This window comes from Manacus candei, unplaced genomic scaffold (genome assembly GCF_025592945.1).
Source record: "Manacus candei isolate 608988 ecotype Guabito, Panama unplaced genomic scaffold, ASM2559294v1 h1tg000008l, whole genome shotgun sequence".
NCBI classification, from domain to species: Eukaryota; Metazoa; Chordata; class Aves; order Passeriformes; family Pipridae; genus Manacus; species Manacus candei.
This window is the reverse complement of record NW_026138056.1, coordinates 15,148,725-15,169,639: the sequence shown is the minus strand read 5'-3', so window position 1 is coordinate 15,169,639 and position 20,915 is coordinate 15,148,725. Positions and strand designations below refer to the sequence as shown.

Below are 20,915 nucleotides of genomic sequence, written 5' to 3'. Positions count from 1 at the left end.
GACCGTCCCATTGCTGAATTCAGCTGGGCTACCAGAAACCCTTAAGTAAATTAGAATAATGGACCAGTTATTTTATTTCTTAAGAAATCTCTCCAGTCTGCAAAGAACTGCAGAACAGTTCATGTATTCTCTCTGAAGGCTGGTATTCTGTTTGCTCTACTTTCTGGCCTTGTTGAGTAATCTGGTTTCGAGACTAGCTCTCAGTGATGTTTCAGCAAGGGCAAAGTGACTGCCTTTGATGAGAAGAAAATTTTTGAAAGTTCCTACATTAATATTAAGTTCAAGAACCTGTAGTGTTTCTGTTGGCATTAGCTTCTCAGAAGGGAACTGTAAAATTATAGTCTTCATGCAAAAATTTTCAAGCTCAAATAGTTTTCAAGTTTTAATCTTCCATTTACACTCTTGTTCATTGCACCCTCTCATACTTGCTCTGTTTCCCACCCAAGTGCAGCCCACTGCATTGCAGTGGGAGGGAAAGTTTGAAACAGGGGAGGCATTGCTTAGTTGGATGGCTTGGCAGTGAAAATTTCAAGTCCGCAGCTCTAGTGAGGAATAGCAGTAGATATGCCAGAACTATCTATCAGATCCTTTGGATTTTAAGAATTTTCTGGGCACTGAATCATATTTACTTGGTTTGCCAGGGATACTGTGACAACAGACCATCTAACAGAATCATTCTTTTTTTGTCTTCAGATACCCCTTACTCTAGTTCATTTTTAGCCAATGTGTGACCAAATGCTCAGCTATATTTTGGGAATTGTAAAAAAAATTACTGACTTTGATAAAAGAACATGGTTGAGTTTTTTTTTTCCCCTGAAAATAATTTCTGAAAAGGAAAGAGAATGTTTGAACTTTGCCAGTCAGATTGGAAGTCAACATGTCTATCTGTAGGATTATAAGGCAGTTGGGATTTAAAAGTGGTGACTTTAGGAAAGGCAGAAGAGACATTCCTGTAGTATTAATACCTTATAGAAAGTCTGCTGTGTTCTGTGGTACCCAATTGGTGTAAAATTCCTCAATCATGGATGTTTGTAGATAGAGTGTGCAAATCTGCCATTTTTCAGCCCAAGTTATATTACGTGTTTCAGGATTCTGCTGAGTTGGGCCATTTTTCAGTAGAAAAAAGCATTAACTGTTGTAAACTTCCAAGCAGATTTTAATGCCTTGGGTATGATAATGTCTATACATCTCTCTTGGCAGTTTTGGCATTCACTGCATTAGAGAAATTTTTCAGACTGATCAAAGGGACTTCAATTATCAGCATTGCTTATTTTTCTGCCTTGTAATTATAGTCAACATGCTAGAGACTCCCAATATGCGTGTGCCCTTTACCTCAATGGCAATACTTTTGTGTTCAGGTAAAGGTTTCTTAGCATTGCTGAATCTTTAGCATTCTTTTTCTGGTGTTTGGGCTGGCATTGTACATGCTGAATATTTTTAACTTACTGTGAAAAATATAATAGGAAAGCATAATGGATAGAACATTCAAAAATGGTTGCTCGCCAGATGGAGGAAGGCCAAGTTTGTTATCAAGTGGTGGCCTATGTGACCAGAATAGTGTTTTCCCTCAAGCAGTGAGCAGACCACTTGCTGTAGTTACCCATGGTATGCTCAAAGCAGGAAACAGTAATGTACATGCTGCCATGGACATTCATAAGCATTTTTAAGTGGCAGAATAAAAAGCAAACTGAATTGAAAAGGGACATGTAATTTATATGCCTCGAACATGCTTATTGTCCAAGTTTTTAATAGCAGCTTTCCAAGCTCTGTAATTCCTTGAATTTCTAAATTTACAGTTTATCTGTAGCAGAATCCTATACTTGACTCACAGGCACTCTGTCTCAGCAAAACATTAATTGCATTACATTCACTAAATGGGGAAACAGCAACCCTTATGGAGTCTGACAATTGGATATTTACTGTTCTGACTTCTCAGATTCACTAACATCTAGTTTCCTAATGTATTGAGGAAGTTTCAGTTAACTGTTGATAATGCTAGAACTACATAGAAATACAAAGGCTGTAAGTTCCTACTTCCTATTCTACATACTTATCTTCTAGTTCTTCCCAGTTATATGTTTATTACCTATTTTTAAACTGAATTTCAGTATGTGAATATTAGAGGCACTTATTTTACTCTCTGCTGAGGTAGGAAATTTTCCTGAAAGCCTATATGGTAAAGTGAGTGGAGATAACTGATTGGAAAGGATGCGACAGAATTGTTCCAAAGTGAAAAACAATTTTTTTGCTAAAAATCAATTAATTTTACCATCATTATAAAATGAAAACTAGAAAAAAAATAAAAACTGTAGGAAATGTTTTCACTTCTAGTTTTGAAGAATTTTTGTGTCCTAGCTTTTAGTATGCAGTTATGAGTAACACTAAAATTGCTTTAAAGTAAGTAATAAAAGTCTTTAAATCATACTTTTCTGTGTAAAAAAAAAAAATCAATAAAATTATATTGTAAGTTTGAAATCCTAACTGTAGAGCAGTTGATGAAGAGTCTAATGAATCTGAACTATTTGTAGAAATATTGTTACTGAGAGTTATGCTGTCAACTCAGTTGAACTATCTTTATTATTAGAGAGGTGACCAAAATGTTGGGCTGACAGGGCATTTTGATTTAAGTTGCTCTTTGCTTTATGCATCTAAATAGCAGCTGGTATCTACTGAGATTATGTATACATTACAAATATAAAATAAGGAATGCTTGGAAGACTTCGTCAGAATGGTTCTAAAATAAAACTTAAAATACAATATCAGCATCTGTTGAACTTCAACAGAACTCTTCCTTTTCATACGCTTGGGCATGTATAGGTAAATTTTCCCAATTCTCTCTCTCTTTTTTTTTCAATTTTTCCTTATTTCTACTCCACTGTAGTGATCTAGTGACAGGTAAAATATTAACAGACATATGAATTTTTCATATTTCAAGAGGAAACTTCTGTTCAGTACTCTGCTAGGAATGTAGCATTCAGGTAAATCCAGCAATTTGTACTGTAAAGTTTGGGGCCCCAAGTCAGAGTATGGTTTAAACGTTGCTAAGGACATATGCACCTCAAAGCAGCCATTTCTATTTGTTCTTATGGCCTCTTCCCCCTTTCTCTCCCAGTTTTACTGATGGAGGGAGTATAACAAGCCTTTCCATAGCCTTGCTGCCCTTATGGAAGAGTAGGCAGCAATTTGCTGAGGGGATGCAAAGCTGTCAAGCTATTACTTATCTTGCTTGTGCTCAGGGCTTCACTTTTCTAGAAAGAAATACAGACTGATATCACTGAGTGAACAACACACTGAAACTGGTGGGCTGCATTTTAGACTTTACAGGGCTTTACTAAAAATTCCTGACTTTGGGGCATCCAATCTGCAGAGAATTTCTTCTGATGATTCCAATTTGATCTTCCCTCTCTTTTGTCTTCTGGCAGATCCTGATGAAGTAAAATTAGATATTGCACATATGCACTAGGTCCCAATAGCAGATAAATTTAACAGTAAGTTTCCTTTCAGCCCCATTTGGGTTGAAGTTTAGGCACAAACACGGACTTCCATACTACTCTGTCTGTTACTGGCACAGCACTGGAGTCTTCTTGCTGCTAGGAATGGCAGCAGCTGCTGCTACCTGCAGCAGCCTTTAGCTGTGGCAGCATAAACCTCTTCCATAATGGGCAAGGAGGAGGAGGGTGTAAGATATCCTAGGTTACATCTTTTTACTTTAAGGAAAAGGCTTCATATTTCTCCTTTTCATAATATATTGCAGACTCAAATGTCTTTGTTGCTGATAAGTTCTGTACATCTTCAGAATTTTAGTGATTCTCAAAAGTAAGAGCTAGTCTGTCCCGAGCCCTATTTACCTGCCTGTGTTCCAGCCTTCCTCACTTCCTAGCTTCTTATCAATAAACTGCTCTGACATCCAGAGTCCTCTTCAGGATGAGCATAAGGCAATACCTCTAGCATCGCTCATATGTTATCAAACTGAGAAGTTTTTCCTGGAGTGCTTGCCCAGAGAGGGAGCTCTAAGCCACATTCTCAGTGCCAGATGATATTTTGCCTGTCAAATATGATCCTATACACAGCATAAAAACTTTTAGAAGAATTGCAGGTTTTCTATATTAACAGTTGCTTGACAGAGCCTTTGTTACAAAATGTGCCCTAAAGGTTTCTCCAGTGTAAGGGATTTTTCTCCCCAGAGACCTTAAGGGTTATGTGTTTTGAAGTGTAAATGCCAAAGAACAAGTACAAACTAGATGCACAGTGATAATAAGATAACTGTGCACCCAGTGAGCTTTCCAATTGATTATTTACATGTGCAGTATCCTCCCAATACACATTCTGCTTCATCTCCTTGCTATCTATATGCAAGGACAGGAGCTCTGCAGGCAAAGTAGTCATGCAAATCACTCATGAAGCTTTATAAATGAGCCCTTCTATAACACTGTGACTGAGAGGGCAGTATTATTTTTCTGATAGTTGCTGATGTCATGGAGTGGCAATTGTTCACTGCTCTGTTATTTGACACTGTAATTGAATAAAATATGGAGCAAGTGCAGTCTCACTGTGAATGTAGGGACTGAGCTCTGTGCACTTCACTGTGTTCTGTCCCCTGCCTACCTCTTCATTCCTGTTCCTTATTTCCTTGCCACCGTACTGACATTTTAGTGGAAACAGAAATAGTGGCAGTAACTTTTTGGAGCAGAGAAGGTTGCTTGGGTTTTACACAGGTTCAAATAAAGACTGAGTTTTTGGAAATCAAAAAATCTTTTGAGTGTTGGTGTGCTACTAGAAACCACATGCTGGTCAAAAAGACCTTGAATTTAGAATTATTAAGGGCTCAGCAATCCATAGGAGGAAGAATTATATATGCTTTTATATATGCTATAAATTTTTTTCCCTGAACATCTCCTAATAGTTACTGCAGGAGACAGGATATTGGACAAAGTGCATTTTTTATCTGACCAACTATGACCATTCTTATGCTTTATGAAATGAAGAATAAAAGAGCATCTGAAATCACCTTTGTACCTCCATTAATTCAACCCCTGTTCTTTATCATAATATGAAAGGGAATGAAGATAATGAATAGACAGAGTTGATTTTGACTGGCTTTTAAGTTATTTATTGAACGTTTTTTCGAAACATGACTTGTGATGTAAATGAAGCATAACCAAATACATAACTGTGACAAATTGGTATTAAATGGTCCTTGTGAAAAGTGCTGTGAGTGAGAAGTGTCTTTGCCTTTCATCAGTTTATTTAGAAAACTCTCAATAATTATTTTATACTACGGAAGTTTCTGTGACTCATCACTGTACACCACCTTTTGCCTGACTCATGGTGTAGCTTTCCCCAAACTGCCTGCTGTTGGATGCCGTTGGTAGAGTGTTTTTTTCAATAGCTCCTATTGGGAAGGTTTGCCTTGGTTTTGTAGATTATGGAAGGAATGTAACTAACTTAGTTTAAAATGGTTACTTGTGTAACATATTATTTACATTAAAGTTGTATTTTAACATATGGAGAATAAAACACGTGAAATATTGAAGCCAAAGTTTAAGGAGGACAGCATAGTTCTGATATGGAGCCTGTCACTCTGGTCTGCACTACTGTCTCTTGCAAGTGATTCTCTTTAAATGAATCAGATTGCTCAGGGTATAAAGTGGCGTTTGGCAAGGTCTGGCCTGATGGTGTCCAGCCCAACAAGATTAAAGCAAACTTCAGCATACAGGGTTTTGGTAGACAATCTTTCAGAGTGGGTGTTATGACAGTCTGCATTTGCACAGCAAGAAGTTTCAGTCTCACTCATCCTACTCAGCTCATTTGCTTCCAATCTCCTTTTAGAAAGAACAGTTACCCATCTTGCTGCTCTCAGAGATGCTCTGTCAACAGGTAGCCCACTCAAAGAGTTCATTTAACCTGAATGCATGCTGCCTTGGAGTCTGCAGGCATCATTGTCTGTTTGGGCTGTGTATGGGGTCCTCTCATATCTCCAATCCTTAGGGCAGAACAAAGTGGCCCCAAGAAATGCCTTGTTCATTTGGTGTGATTAATTATTACCAGGAATGATTTTGACTTGTAGGACACCCTCATATAATCAGACTATTTCAAAAGAGCCACAAGTGGTGTAAGGTTAATTGTCTTTCCCTTGTTTTCTGTCTGCTTCCTAAGTGAACTCTCTGCCCTTTCAGTGGATCTGAGGTTCCACGTGGCCATATGGTTGCAGGCTTGGGCCCATTACTGCTGTTAGAGCTGAAGCCCAGTGCTTTGGATTACTCACTAGTAAAATGTGTTTCAGGTAGCTGAAATCTCAGCTGTATAAACTGTTAAAGCATACTCTAAATATTAATTGCATTCTCACACTAGAGTTGAGAGAGGGTGAGGATTTATTCAGAGATTTGTCTTTATGTAGAATGGCTTCTTAACTCCTCCCTGACTTAACTCCTCCCTAGCTGCAAGGAATATGAAAAGTCTGGGTGATTTAGAGTATAAAATTGATACCTAAGAGATCCTTTAAAACATCTGGTCATTTTTTCTCTCAAGGAGATAAATGAGAGTATATATATGTACCTTGGTTTGCTATTCACAGTACTTCAATGACACTTAGAGTTCAGATCTTAAATTTGTGCTCTCAGAAAAGTGGTATTTGATAAACTTGTTATTCCAGCCAGCTTTGGTGCTCACTTCAACTTTAAGAAAGCACTTCTATTGAGCACTGCATTGAGCATTTGACATATCTTGTCTGAAGACAGTTCTTTCTGAGTAGAACAACTGGATGTTAACCTGTAACAGAAGAATCTCTAATTCTAGCAATCTATGTTGTTTGCCCATTCATAAACCTGGATATTGTTTGAAAGGAAAATATATTCCTATAAATTAAGACCTAGTTTCGTGCTCTAAATCAGAGTTTCCTTAAAATACCAACTGCCACTGATTTTTGACGGAGATTTAGGCCATGATAATGTGAATGTCTGTGTCAGATAACTGAAGTGAAGGATACAATAGTTCTGAGAATCAAAATTCATATTCAGAGCATCTGTTTGCTTGAGCTTTCTTTGGCGTTGTCTTTTCTTCCACCATTTCCAATTTTCCTTCAAAAGCAGGGAGAAAACTAACACAGTGATGATTGCAATGAGCCTGGAAGGTTCACAGCAGGAATACAGACTTCTCATGTGTTCAAAAACAAAGCTGGTGTCACTTTGTATCTTGCTGGTCTCTGTGGGATCTAAAAGGAGGAGCTGGAAGCTGTAATGCAATGTGATGATTAAGGAACTAACTTTGAAGTAGAAAAGTTACTGCAGTTCTTGTTTTGAGAATTAGAATCATAGAACCATAGAATGGTTTGAGTTGGAGGGGGCCTTAAAGACCATCTAATTCCTGCTCTCCTGTCATGAGCAGGGAGACCTTCCACTAAGCCAGGTTGCCCAAGGCATATCCAACCTGCTCTTGAACCTTTCCAGGAATGGGGCATCCACAACTTCTCAGGGCAACTTGTTTCAGCTCCTCATCACCCTCAGTAAAGAATTTCTTCCAAATATCTAATGTAACCCTGCCTCTCAGTTTAAAGCCATCACCCCTTGTCCTATCAATTACCTTTAACACAGAGAGTACTTGGACTGAAAGTATCCAAAGGGTGTTGGTCAGAGCAGATGATCAGTGTGGAGCAGTGTGCAAGTGGGAAAAGGAGGTGTAAGAAATACCGGTTCATGAGTGAGAAGTCTCTGCCTAAGCCTGGAGACTGTTCTATGCTTCAGCAAGAAGGTGGCTGCTGTCTGATTCAGCAGTCTGTTCTTGGAGTATTTTTCTGAGAGGTGATGCTCTTTAGTCCCTGGAAGAGGATCTCTGCATAGGTGAGGCAAGCCCCATCCAGCTGTATTTCTGAAGTGAAACACATACATATTTTGCAGTCAGACTTGCCCTTTTCAGTCTTAAGTAACAAAAACAGTTGTAGATGTGTTTCCAGTCTTTCAGCATCCTGGGGTAAGGGCTTGAAAGCTGCACATTTACTAAAGATGTGTCCTGCCCTGAGTGAGAAACAGCATTTGATGAGGGCATCATTTGCAGTCATGGCTGGTGACTGGCAGTGGGGACGAAGAGCTTCCTGCAGGAGGGGAGCTGTGCAGTGAGTCCATGGCTGCTTCCCCATGTGCACTGGGAAGGGGTGGACCTCATCTCGGCCCAGCAGTCAGGAGGTGTTTGGGCTGTGACTGCCTGTATCCAAAGGTGAACATGTCTTTCCTCTCCTGGGCCAGACCCTCCTGACTTTTTCCTGAGCAACTCTTGCTTTGAAGTAGCCTTATTCTTGGCAAAAATAGATGGTTGCCCAGGGATGAGGAATATACTAAACCTTGTAATCTAGTTACCTTGGTAACATCTGTGAGAAACTATTAGTGCTCCACCACTTTTTGTTTTTCCTTCATCTCTTTTATGGAAATACACATTTCTCTTTACTTGGCAAACTCATGATTTATACCATACCCATGGTAGCCATTTTCCTTAGCATTAACCCAACAAACAACAGTTCCCATTTCTAACAAGCCAGGTTATATGACTGTAAAAACAAATATTTGACTGTATAGTAGAAACTGAGATTTACCATCAAGTAACTAAGTTTTGCTAAGAAAAGACAAAATCTTGTAAATACTTTTTTATTGTTTCAGAGTATTATAATGCTTGATTGCATTTACTCAGCATAGGAATCTTTTCAATGGTCATGTTTTAGAACAAATATAAGATTTTTTTTCTTCTGCATTGTAACCTTCTCACATGTGTAAGCTTTAGTTGTCAACCATTTGTCATAAAGGGGAAAAAAAGAAATAAAATAATTATTGCTTATGATTACAAGGTAAAACTAACAGCTGTGCTTGAGAATTGGCTGTTCCTGGATCTAGCTCTAAGCACAGCTCTCATCATTCCCATTTAGCTGTCTGTGTCCCGGTAGTGACTCTGCACTGCATGAGCGGGGACACTTGAGTGCCAGCACACAGAAGTTCCCTAGGGATCAGACTTGTGTGGTGCAGAGTAGGCAGTGCCCCCAACTTTTAGGTGGTTCTTTGCATCCTCTGATTACTCACTTGTTTCTCTCTTTGCTCCCAACAGTAGGGAATTTTCTGAGCCCTTCAAAGGGAAGAGCATCCCTCACTCTGTGACCAATTCAGTAATTGATTTAATTAATTTGAAACTAACTATCCCTTGTTAAACTGATAATCAAGAAGCCAATTATCTGTTAACAGTCCTAAATAGAAATCAGCAGTAATCAGTGTTTTCCCTTAAATAAATCTGGATTTTTTTTCTGATATCTCAGAGCTTTTAAAATGTATTGCAAATATGGCTATTTTCTTTAAAAAAATAACGCCTCCATATTGGAATTTCATTTTCTCTTTTGTAATAGTAAAACTGCATATTTATTTCTGAAACTCTATTTAGAATTTTAACCTTTTTTATTGGTTATGCTCTTTAAGACATAAGTCTCAGGGCATGATAGAAGGTTTATCAAGGATAAATTCTGCTCACTTTATTCACTTGCATAGCTGAAATCCCCAAGCAGCATTGCTCTGTTGCAAGTTTGGTTCGTGTACACATTTAAAAGTATTATTCTAGGAATGTTATGTATTTTATAGTATATACATTTGTATTTGTAAGAAGTCATATAAAAGTGGTTCATACCAAAGCATACCTTTTTTTTCTCCAGCCATTAATTATAAAGCATTTTATAGAACAACAAAAATGTTCCTTAAATAAAACCATTTAAATTATGATTCCTATTATGGATTTTTGTGAAACTAGATTTTTTACAGGTTTAAAAAACAAAGAAATTTTAAAAAATATGTTCATAATATATGCCCAGTCCTGTATACTTTGTGACATAAAAGTTTTGGATGACTACAGCAAGCAAGGCACTGATGTATCATGTCTTCTCTATGACTTTCTAAGTATTTAATTGAATTAGATCACCCCCCTTTATACAGTATTTTATTCCCTTTTAAAAATCTGATCTGAGTGCAGTGAATAGTTGTTTTTTACTCTAATAATGATAGTGAGTCAACAGTTTGATTATTCATGTAGTTTAAGTATGAGTATTTCTGAGCTCATCCATTAAAGAACGTGTCCTGATTTTTTTTTTTTTAAGTACCACATGTGTATAAATGTGTTTACTTCCTTTCCATGGAAGTTGTTTAGAAGGGCCCAAAGCAGATGGTATATTAAGGTGCTAAAATATTAAGGTCCATCTCATCCTGCATCTCCAGTTTCAATCTGAACACATTCCTGACTACTAACTCCCCAGTTTTGTTTCCAGCTTCACTGTCTGCAATAAGCATAGGCTTGTAGAGCCCTAGGCAGGTGTGTAGCACCATTAGCAAAACCATGTAAGTTGCTAAAAACCAGGTGCTTTGAAGAACAAGAAGTAAGCAAATTGAGTGCCTAATTCTGCTGCCTTTTAACCCACTGAAGGATGAATTGTTTTCCTACATAGAGTGTTGGTGAAAAGAGTGCTTAGATGTAAAGGGTAGTAGCACAGGTAGCAAATTCGAATGCTGACAACAGGATACACAAACCCATAAGTATGTGAAGACACATACTAATCATACAATTCATCTGTGAAATCTTGGGGGTAACAACAACACATCCAGAATTTTTGGATGTAGCTTTCAGATTTATAATCTAATCCACTATTGATCAGTATTTTTACATATATTATAACACACAATGAATTAACTAAGTGAATGGGCACGTGACCAAAATGAAGAGAGGATCTTTGTTTCTGGAGTCCACTCTTCCTGCATATCTTTACTGCCAGCAGTGAATACATCAGATGTGTTTAAGTTTTGGCTGTGCAAGAGGATGTTTATGGATGCGACATGCTGTTCTGCACACTTAAAACCTGAGAACTAGATTCACTCTGAGTACCATGTGCACCTCTGCTGATTTTGGAAATGTGCAATACTACAGTAATGAGCATGGTATAAGAATCTGAAATAAGAAATAGACATATGGACAGACAGATTGATTAAGGCAGATTTTGTCACTTTGTGCCTAAAAATCGTTTGTGATACTTATCTTTTTCGTACACAGTGATACTAAGGTGTCAGCCCAGATAATTTCCCTTAACTTAGTAATATTTCATGGATTTACTTAAAGCTTTTACTTGCAAATGTGGAGAAGTGTGTGTGCACATTTTGCAAAAATGTACTGGTGTTAGTAAATATAAACCACTTTCATTCTATTTTGAAAAAAATTGTGAAGATATAAATTATGTTTGAACTGGACAGAGATGATTATGTGGCATGTGACTGAAAATATATATTTTTTAATAGATGATTCAGCCGCAGAGAGTTTTAATGGCAATGAGACCGTGGGACACAGTTCCAATGCTTCAGGGGGAACACACTGCAGGGAGATGGCAGAAACCAACAGTAATGGCAAAACAAATCTGGAGCAGGATGAGCAGCCTCTGAACCTGAGTGACAGTCCCCTCTCTGCTCAGCTGACTTCAGAATACAGACTAGATGATCACAGCAGTAATGGAAAGAACAAATACAAGACTCTCCTAATTTCTGACCTCAAGATGGAACGGGAGGCAAGAGAAAATGGAAGCAAGGTAAGATGCTTCCACATGCTCCAGATATGAAGTGTGTAGTTTAGAAAAGGAAAAGATTTGTGAGGCCAAACTAAAGGTTATTCCCACGTAAGCACTTAATGTCTGTTGGATCATTACTTAAATGCTATATATAGGTATGTATGCTCTGTTACACGTATATTATGCATATATACATTAAGTGTACATGGATGTACATGGGTGAATAAATATGTATAGGCATGTATATTGTGCTGACACACAGACAAAAATGGTGCAGTTCTCCATCAGACATGAATTTTATCAATTCATTTATCGAGAAGTGTCTACTTACCCATTTGAAATATATATATATATAAATATGTATATAATGTGATACATATATATATGTATAAATACTGAGATACATATATGTATGTATATTTATAGATGACCATCTCATCACATGTATTATGTATCTGTAGAATTGTCATGGTTTAGCCCCAGCCAGCAACTAAGTACCTTGCAGCTGCTCACTCACTCCCCTCCCCACTCTGCTGGGGTGGCAGGGAGAATTGAAAAAAGGTAAAACCTATGGGCTGAGATAAGAACAGTGCAATAATTGAAATAAAATAAAGTATAATGCTACTACTAATAATTGTAATGAAAAAGAAGATAACTAAATGAGAAAGAGGAATAAAATCCAAAAACACAAGTGACGAACAAAGCAATCACTCACCATCCACTGACTGATGCCCACAGCCAGTGTCTGAGCAGCAATTGGTGGCTTCTGGCCAACTCCCCCCAGTTTATACACTGGGCCTGGTGCTCTATGGTATGGAATAACCCTTAGGCCAGTCCAGATAGCTGTCCTGGTCATGCTCCCTCTCGGCTTCTTGTGCACCTGCACCCTGGCAGAGCCTGGGAAACTGAAAAGTCCTTGACTTAGGGTAAGCACTGCTTAGTATCAACTAAAACATCAGTGTGTTATCAGTATTATTCTCATATTTAATCCAAAACATAGCATTGTACCAGCTACTAGGAAGAAAATGAACTCATTCTGAGCCAAAACCAGGACAAGAGTGAATCCATTTGAATGTTAAGCGTTTATACCCAAGAAAATTACTACACATGAATTATCAACATCCAAAAGGAGCTGACTTTTTTCCTTCATTATTGTGTTATGCAGGCACCTAACCTGAATTAAAACTGACAAGTTTGCTTTAAGAAGCTGGAATTTCCTGAGGGCTTTTCTCTCTAGTTTCTATTATGTGGGTAAGGGGAAGTAAGGGTGGTTATTTTGTAAACAAAGACAGATCCTATAGATTAGGTTCATTAGCTTTCTAAGAAGGTGTTTGTCATGAGGACCTACTGTAAGGGAGGGTGAAGAAATGGCCTGTGTCATAGAATTCAGCCACTGATCTTACTGGTGACAAGTTCCTGTTTTTTATCTGATAAACAACTGGCTTACCACTTTTACAGCAGCAATAATAGGATGTTAGTTGTGGATCCAAGTACTATTAATACTAGCCATTAGCTTTCAGTAGCCTGACAACATAGATATACTTTGAATCGGCACATCTTTTTACAGGACTTTGAAAGAGGAGCGTTATGGAAAATCACTTTTTCTAGGCATACCTAGAAAGGGATTGTACGTGACTGATGCCTAGAGAACATTTGTTTATGCTAAAGTTTTACCCTCTGTCTTCATTGCCTGTGGAGTAAAAATAAAAACTTGAAATGTGTTTGTTACTTAAGTGTCTGAGTTTTGGTGGGTAGAAGAAAGGGAGACTAAATGGGAGATTGTTAATCTTTCTTGTGGCCATTCCAATTTAGCAAATCGTGTATCCCAAACCTTCTCCATAAAATCTTCATGGAAAACTGTCTATCTGCATGGAATACTTTTTTTTCTTACAAATTTTTATATTGTGGAAAATATTCTGACTATCTGTAGTCTCAGTGTGCGTATACACTCCAATGCTGGATTTACTCAGTCCTTTCACTGTTGCACAGTGAGTACCAAATTGGCTAATATGGATGGTATCTTCATTTGCTTCAGGGAACATTGTTCCAATGAAGCTCGTCACCCAAATATTGGCAGACACACAGGCCCTTTTGCCTGAGATAGGTTGTTGCTTCTGCCATCACTCTTGCAAATACACAAATAAGCTTGGCAAAGAAAGGAGGAGTCTTAATGTGGAACTCATTTGTAGCTAAGACAAGAACATAGCTTGAATTTCCAATTTCGGTCAGTTCCAACTAAGATGCAAAAAATGTATCAAAAAGTGTTAAAAATCTGTTTGTAATGAATTGAGATGACAATCAAAGCCATCTCATTCTTTGTTAATCTACAACTTATAAGACACCAGAACCATCCCCCACATTGATACATTCTTTCACACTCACTGTCATCCTACCCACTCTATACTGCCAATAATATGCAGATTTGTCTCCCCGTTTTGTCCTAGTGAAACTCATGTTGATGTTCACAGTTCATTTAAGTATATGATTTATTAGGTATGCAATAAAGATTATTAAATATGGAGTAAATACTTCAGAAAGAACGCAGTCCTGGGATAAGCAAAAAATTTTCAGAGATCTGTAAGTTGAGTATAGAGTAAAAGAATATTTTTTGGCCAATTTAGTGTTTTACAGATGAATTCTACTCTTATTTTTTAAATCTAAAAAAAGTTGTAAGATACTTTTGTAAGGGTTAAAACCCATCAATGTATTAGAATAGAATGTGACTGTACAACATCTCAGAATTTAATATGCATATATATATACAGTCATATAAATAATTACTACTGTTTTACCTTAAATGGTATCTTACATACTGAACAGTCAAAAATATTTTACAACTAGCCTGGACTCTAATTCTCTGCAAAAGAAGGAAAGAAAATAAAGAACATATAAGGTTAACAGAGTGCTACTGTTAACTAGGAGCCATATCTCACATGTCCTTTTTACCTAGAATACACCAAGTATGTGGGATGTTTTTTGAAGTCTCCTGGAAACTGTCCCAGTGCTCTCTCAACCATTCAGTCATACAGTTACCAGAGATGATTGGACCTGAATAATGGCATCACTGGTAGTGATGGGTAAGCAAATGTGTTTAGTGCAACCTCTTGCCTTGGTTTTGGCTAAGGACAGGGTTAATTTTTTGCAGTAGCTGCAAAGGGGTGGTGCCTGGAGCTGTGTGGGAGTGACCAAGACCATAATATTATTCCATACCATCTCATGTCCTTTGCCAGGGGTAGGGACTCTCTCTCTTGCTTCCAAGAAGAAGAGCGTTCCTTTTTTGGTGGAGAAAGTGTGGTGGGCAGAGGGAAGCTGCCCACTGTTATTTCGTTGTCCTGGGCTTGGTCAGCATTTTGCATGTAAATCACCCTCTCCTTGTACACTTTTGTTATTAGTATTGTTGTTGTTACTGTTCATTTTTCTTATCTCATTGCTGTTTCCAGTAATTGTTCTTATCTCAACCCGTGATCTCTGCCTTTTGTGCCTCCCATTTAGGAGGGGAGGGAAGTGATTCCTTGTCTTTTTAGTGGGAGTACTAAATTGGGGAATACTGTTCCTAAACTATGATGCCTCTAATAATGTTTTCATGAGAAAAATAATCTGCAGCATTCATTAGATATAAAATTGATATGCCACTTCTTATAATGTAGTATTCCTATGGTATCTTTATTTGGCAAAGAATTGAGAAAAGTTATATGAGAAGTTGGTGAAGAAAATATCTGATTTCTAAAAGAAGGGAAATATATTTCAATTATTGGGCTAGAATTGGATGAAGAAGTACATTATGCTTCCTCCAACTTCTAAAATGACCTATTTAGCCTGTACAAGATGTTAATTTTTTGGGATAGCCAGGACTCTGTGAAACTCAGAGGCAAAGGGATGGAGCCAGGAAGATCTCTTGGCTTACGTTCTGATAGATAATTTTGCATGTGCTGCAGAAATATGATCAGGAAAAGTTGAGATAAAAATGGTATTTTTTCTATCATATTTTCTTTGTAAATTTGACAGCTAATAGTCAAATGTTTTTTGAAAATGGCTACTCCTTTGTGGAAGTTCAATTTTTGGAATATTTATGTTGTCCATACCTATTTGAGCTGTAGGAGAACTTTGCTACGTAATGGCCTTATTTTGCAAGAGTCATGGATGTCAAAACAGGGATACTTAACATTTTTCTAAAATCAGGCCTCTCTAATGTACACAGAGGAGGTAATGAGTGGTTTGTAAGAAATGTAGGGTTTGGGTTTTTTTATAATAAATCAAGGGGGGGTTGCCTGAAAAGAATAGGATAAATAACTGGGGATTAGATAACCCTGTGAACAAATTTTAATTCAACTTTTTAAACTACTAGGGTATATTATTTAACACTTCAGAATATGACTTGCAAATGTTTTACCATTCACTGAAAAAATGTTGCGCAAGGATGAACATGGGTTTTCATAGCGTTAAATACATATATGTAAGTATGTATATGTATGTATATACACTTTATATATGTGCTTTTATTGAGCTTATGTTAGGGAACAGAACCTCCAGTAAGACTTAGGTGTTCACAGCAGTAGAGTTTTCTACAACCATTTAGGACTAAACTGAAGTCTGTGAAATTTTGCATAGCTGCAAAAATCTATACATAAATTTACCTTAACAGGGCTGGGTCTTTGTAGTACAAAGGACTTAGAAAGTCTTCATGGGCAACTGCTCTGCAAATGCAGTTCTATGAATTCAGTTAAGTGCATATCTAAATTATTTTAGATCATTATATGCTTACTTATGTGTGAGCCTGCTGGATTTCTGTATGAAGTCTCTGTAGCACTGAGATTTTTTTATTGCTGTTTCTTTTGTTATTGCTACTTCCTGGACCTTATATTTTATTTTGAAAAGTCATGATATAGCTTTATCTTTTCTTCATTATTTATTTCATTAAATATAGCAAGCCTACTCCTTTTAAATGATATTGTCTCTTCTGCATTTGGATAACAAGGTCATTGTGATACCATATGGGAAAACAGGCTTTTGAGCTAACCAGTCATATCTACATTGTGCCGTGTATTTTACCTTGATTAATAAATAGTTCATTATGTCTATATTGCAAGGGATGCTCCTATTATGCAACAACTTCTCTTTGGAATTTCCCAGATAGAAACACATGCTACTGATCATAAATGCCTAGGAGATGCATTAAAATAAGGTAACAAGGACTACACACATGTGCCCATTTTGTCTGGATACCTACTAATTGCAAACAGTTGGTTTTATTTCTTTCTACCAGAAAAAAATTCTGATAGAAAAGTTGGACAGCTGGAGTCCCTCTGAAGGGACTCAGAGGAACTAAGTCTAAGTTAATATGCATCATGCTTAGCTCAAGTGTGTAATTGGTTACTTGCAGAATGGCACAAGGTAAAAAATTTTTACTCTAAATCTGAGAAGAAAGTCACGGTTTTATAGAAGAGAACAGTGAATAATGATTGCTGCATACCATGACCTTTAATTATAATACTGAATTCTAATGTGTGTGCCATTATAGTTACAGTTGTTCACAACAAGGCAGAGCTTTCATGTAGAGTAAAAGGAAAATCTTTCTATCCTTCCTTTAATGCTGGACTTTTGAAGTGTTTCTTCTGCCTGATGTAAAGAACAGTATTACTGTCATGGGCCGCTGCCAGGGGCTGTTTGCTTCCAACAATTGCAGCTTCAAACCAGTGTTGTAACAGATGTATCTACACTGTGGCAGGTTAGCCTGGCACACTGTCTGCTTTTAAGACAGGTTCTAAGAAGGTATTTAAAGGCTGTAACCTTGCATGGGATCTGAAACCCAGAGCATATGTGAGGTCCTGGGTGAAGAGTCATTTGAAGTTCCTTCATGATACTCTAGTTAAAACTTTAGTCATCTTCAGTGGTTAGTGCAACTGTAGAGTCTTGTAATATCTGCTCTACTGGAGATCATTGTTACTAAAGGAAACCAGGCCCAACCGTCCCAGCAACCTTACCTAAATATACAAATATACAGGTAAACCTGTTGTCATATGCTGGTGCATCATGAACCTGGTTTCCAAAAGTGTACATGAATTTAGCCACAGATGGACACCATCTCTGAGGAGTAAGGTAGAGTTTCTATGTGTTTCTTTCTCACTCTCTCTAAAAGATATGATTGTGTCTTAGTAAAAAGTGGAATGTCATTCCTTATATCCAGTGAAGATCATCACATCTGAAGTGTTTCTGAGACATGTCTAGCCTGTATTTCTGTCTGCAGGTTTCCTTGGGGAAGTGGTGATGGTCAGAATATAAGGGAGCATTTGGCTTTTTCTAAAACAAGTGAAGTCCTCAGGAGTTACAGTGGGCTTTTATGGAGACAGTTAGTAGCTTATTGAGCAACTTAGGAAGTAATTTATTTAAATGTTTTCTTAATGAAATGTGAAACAAGTGTGCACCTACTTGAAGCAAGAGTTAAAATGCAGGCTTTGGGAATTTGGCATGTTGAAGAACAGTGTTGGAGGTGTTGGTTTGTTTATTTATTTATTTGTTTTCTTTTTTTTTTAATAATTCAAACATTTTTTCTTTCATCGTCATTGATTATTTATAGTCAAGTGGAATAGATAGGTTTCATCTGAATGGGAGCATTGTCATATGGTGCTTATATGATCTAGCTAGCTCTAAGCAGGAAGGAAGGTGGAAAGAGTAAGATAGAAGGATCTTGTCCTTTTGAGGATGCCATTAAATGCTGCATGTTGGCTTTTTTGTACAAATAGCCTTTTGCCCATCTAGTTTATTTTGCTAAATGCCCAAGTTTAAATAATGAATCTGAATTGAAAGTTAAACCTTTCAGAAACGAGCTTTTGACTCCAACTCATCCGCTCCTGAGAGCTTTTCACCATCTCCCTTGCTTGAAGCTGGATCTCACTACCTAGATATGGCATAAGAGGAAATTATGTTTTTTGGTTTTGTTTTGGTTTTGGTTGGTTGTTATATTTTATTTCATTTCCATGGTCAGATAGAAATTGATTGTTAAAGCAATGCTATATTTTACTGACTATTGTTTTGTTAATGCAAATATCTTAAAAATCTACAGTCCAGGGATTTGACAGCTTTATTTTATGACTTAATTGTTAGGAGCAGGAAAAGGCTTAGCATGAAATACTGTTTGCCACTGTAATGAATAACTTATGAGCAGGGACACAAAGTCTGGTACAGGTATAGGCAGGACATGTTACAACAAGGAACAAGATTTTGACCAAACAACAACAAGGGGGGTGTGGAGCAGAATGCAAAGTCAGCATTATACACGTTCTGTGGAGCAACAAGATACCAGCACAGACTGAGTCTGCAGCTAAGGGTCCAGTCTGCTCTCAGCATTACAGCCATAGCACTGAGGAGGTGCATTTTGCAGCCGTGACTTAATTGTTGTTACCTGATAGATCCATCATTGCTGCTCTACACTAAGTCTTTGGAAACGGTTTGTACTGAGGATTAAAAGTAAAAATTATAGAAGAATTGAAGTGAGGATGAAATCCAACTCTGTCACCATCATGTGTAGGTGATACAAAGCTACAACATCTTTAAGCTTGTATCTCACATCTTTGGTGTGGGAAGACAGGCTCAAATGTTGTTTTGAAGTATGCATCTTGTCCACTATACTCAGGTTTGTGCAGAGGTAACAGCCATGACACTGTTTTTCATAACTTCTTGGGTGATAGATATACCACAATAAAAGGAGGCAGGCCTATTCTCTTCTCCTATGCATGGAGAACATTAATAAAAGGAGAACAAAAAGTGGGTGAAAGCAGTTTTGTGACCTAATTTTTTTCTACCCACTTACCTACAAACTAGGCTATTTTCTGTTTCCCTATGAAACCCTACTTCATACATAGGATTTTTATAGGTTGCTCCTATTGTAAAGACTGAGTCCTTTAGCTTTACCACTTTATCAGACACCTTGATTTTACTCTTTCCTACTTTTAGAAAATGAGAAAGCTGAGAAAATCACAAATTTCTGTTTCCAAAATTCAGTTTATTTGTTGTTTGGAGAAAGCAGTGTGGTTCTATGAAGAAAAAAAGTCTTTCTTGTTTTTTGCTGCTTTTGTAAGGTAGTTGCTGTAGGCCACTGAGAAGCTTTTTGGTACCAAAAACAAAATCGATGTTAGTTTAAGGGTTTAATAAGCACTGTTTAAGTGTAAGCACTGTGGTTTTATAGAGCACTGTGTTTTCCAGATGTGAATCTTCTAATAAATGGCTAAATAGAACATTATTTTGAAGAGAGACAACTACAGATGCATGAAAAAAATCAGTGCTGTATTTGCCAGGAAATATGGATGCTGTAGCATTCCCTAACAGTGACATTCATCGAAGTCCTTTGTCTATTACAACAGTTTTATGTCTAACTCTTCCCATTGGAAGTACGTTTAGTAGCAGGTTTTCATGTTCAGTGAAAGCTCTTGAAAGTGAAATTGGTTTCCTGCAGGGTATCCATTCCAATGATGTAACTCCAGATCAATTAAACTGAAGTTGATGGTGCTACTCTAGATTTACATATCTGTAATGGAGAATACAATCTGGCTCAACATGTGTATGAGATCCCAGTTAATGTAGTGAAAGAGAATAAGTTTTAATGTGACCTTTTATAAATGTTCTCAGAAGTTTTTTTTAAAGGAAAAAGTGCAAGGTGGTCAAATATCAGACAGTGGTGCTGTTGATTCCAGATTGCATATGTGTTACTTATAGATCCAACTGTCTATCCTCATTTACACTCATGTTTGGAGTCTTTGGTCCCTCATATTGAAAAAGAAGCATTTGTACATGGAGGGGATGCAGGACTTTGTCCAACCTGGTTTTAGTGGCTGGACATCTGTTCGGACAAGAGACAAAGCTATCAAGGACCTCTGAAGTCACTGAGGTAAGGTATGAAATTACTACTTCCCTCCCCATTTACAGCTAAGAACGTTTTATAATTCATCAACCTGGGAACCTATGTCTGTACTACTCAGGCAAATTCCTGTTTGGTTCAACCTAGATTTGTTCCTGACACGCAGCTTAAAGGCTGAGCCTTGTTGCAGTCCCTAAATCAAGCTTTTGTGTTTGGTTTAGTTGTGCCTTTTTTTTTTTTCTCATTAGGAAGGAAATTAAATTTGTGTTGAAGTCCTACCATGTCAAATGATTTGCTGCAGCTTTTTCTTCTCCTTCTGTTATCAAATACACAGCTCCTCTTCGAACTAGAAAAAGAAGAGGAGAAGAAATCTTGGTCTTGGAAAATTAAATACTATTTGATGGTAAATTGAGCAAAATATAATGGGGTAGCAATAATTGCTACCTACTGTGATTGTGTTTAGTCTTAATGTTATTTACAGTTTTAATGAACTGTCATTTT

At 37.3% G+C, this 20,915-nt stretch overlaps 1 protein-coding gene across 7 annotated transcripts in view; it reads left to right on the top strand.

Annotated features, from left to right (window-relative positions):
- Positions 1-20,915, top strand: part of NOL4 (nucleolar protein 4) — a 188,942-nt gene that overhangs the window by 97,193 nt on the left and 70,834 nt on the right. For all 7 annotated transcript variants that reach the window (XM_051769952.1, XM_051769951.1, XM_051769945.1 and 4 more), the window contains one exon: positions 11,301-11,584. In XM_051769952.1, coding sequence (XP_051625912.1) covers positions 11,301-11,584 — 284 coding nt within the window. The remainder of the gene's footprint in view (positions 1-11,300; positions 11,585-20,915) is intronic.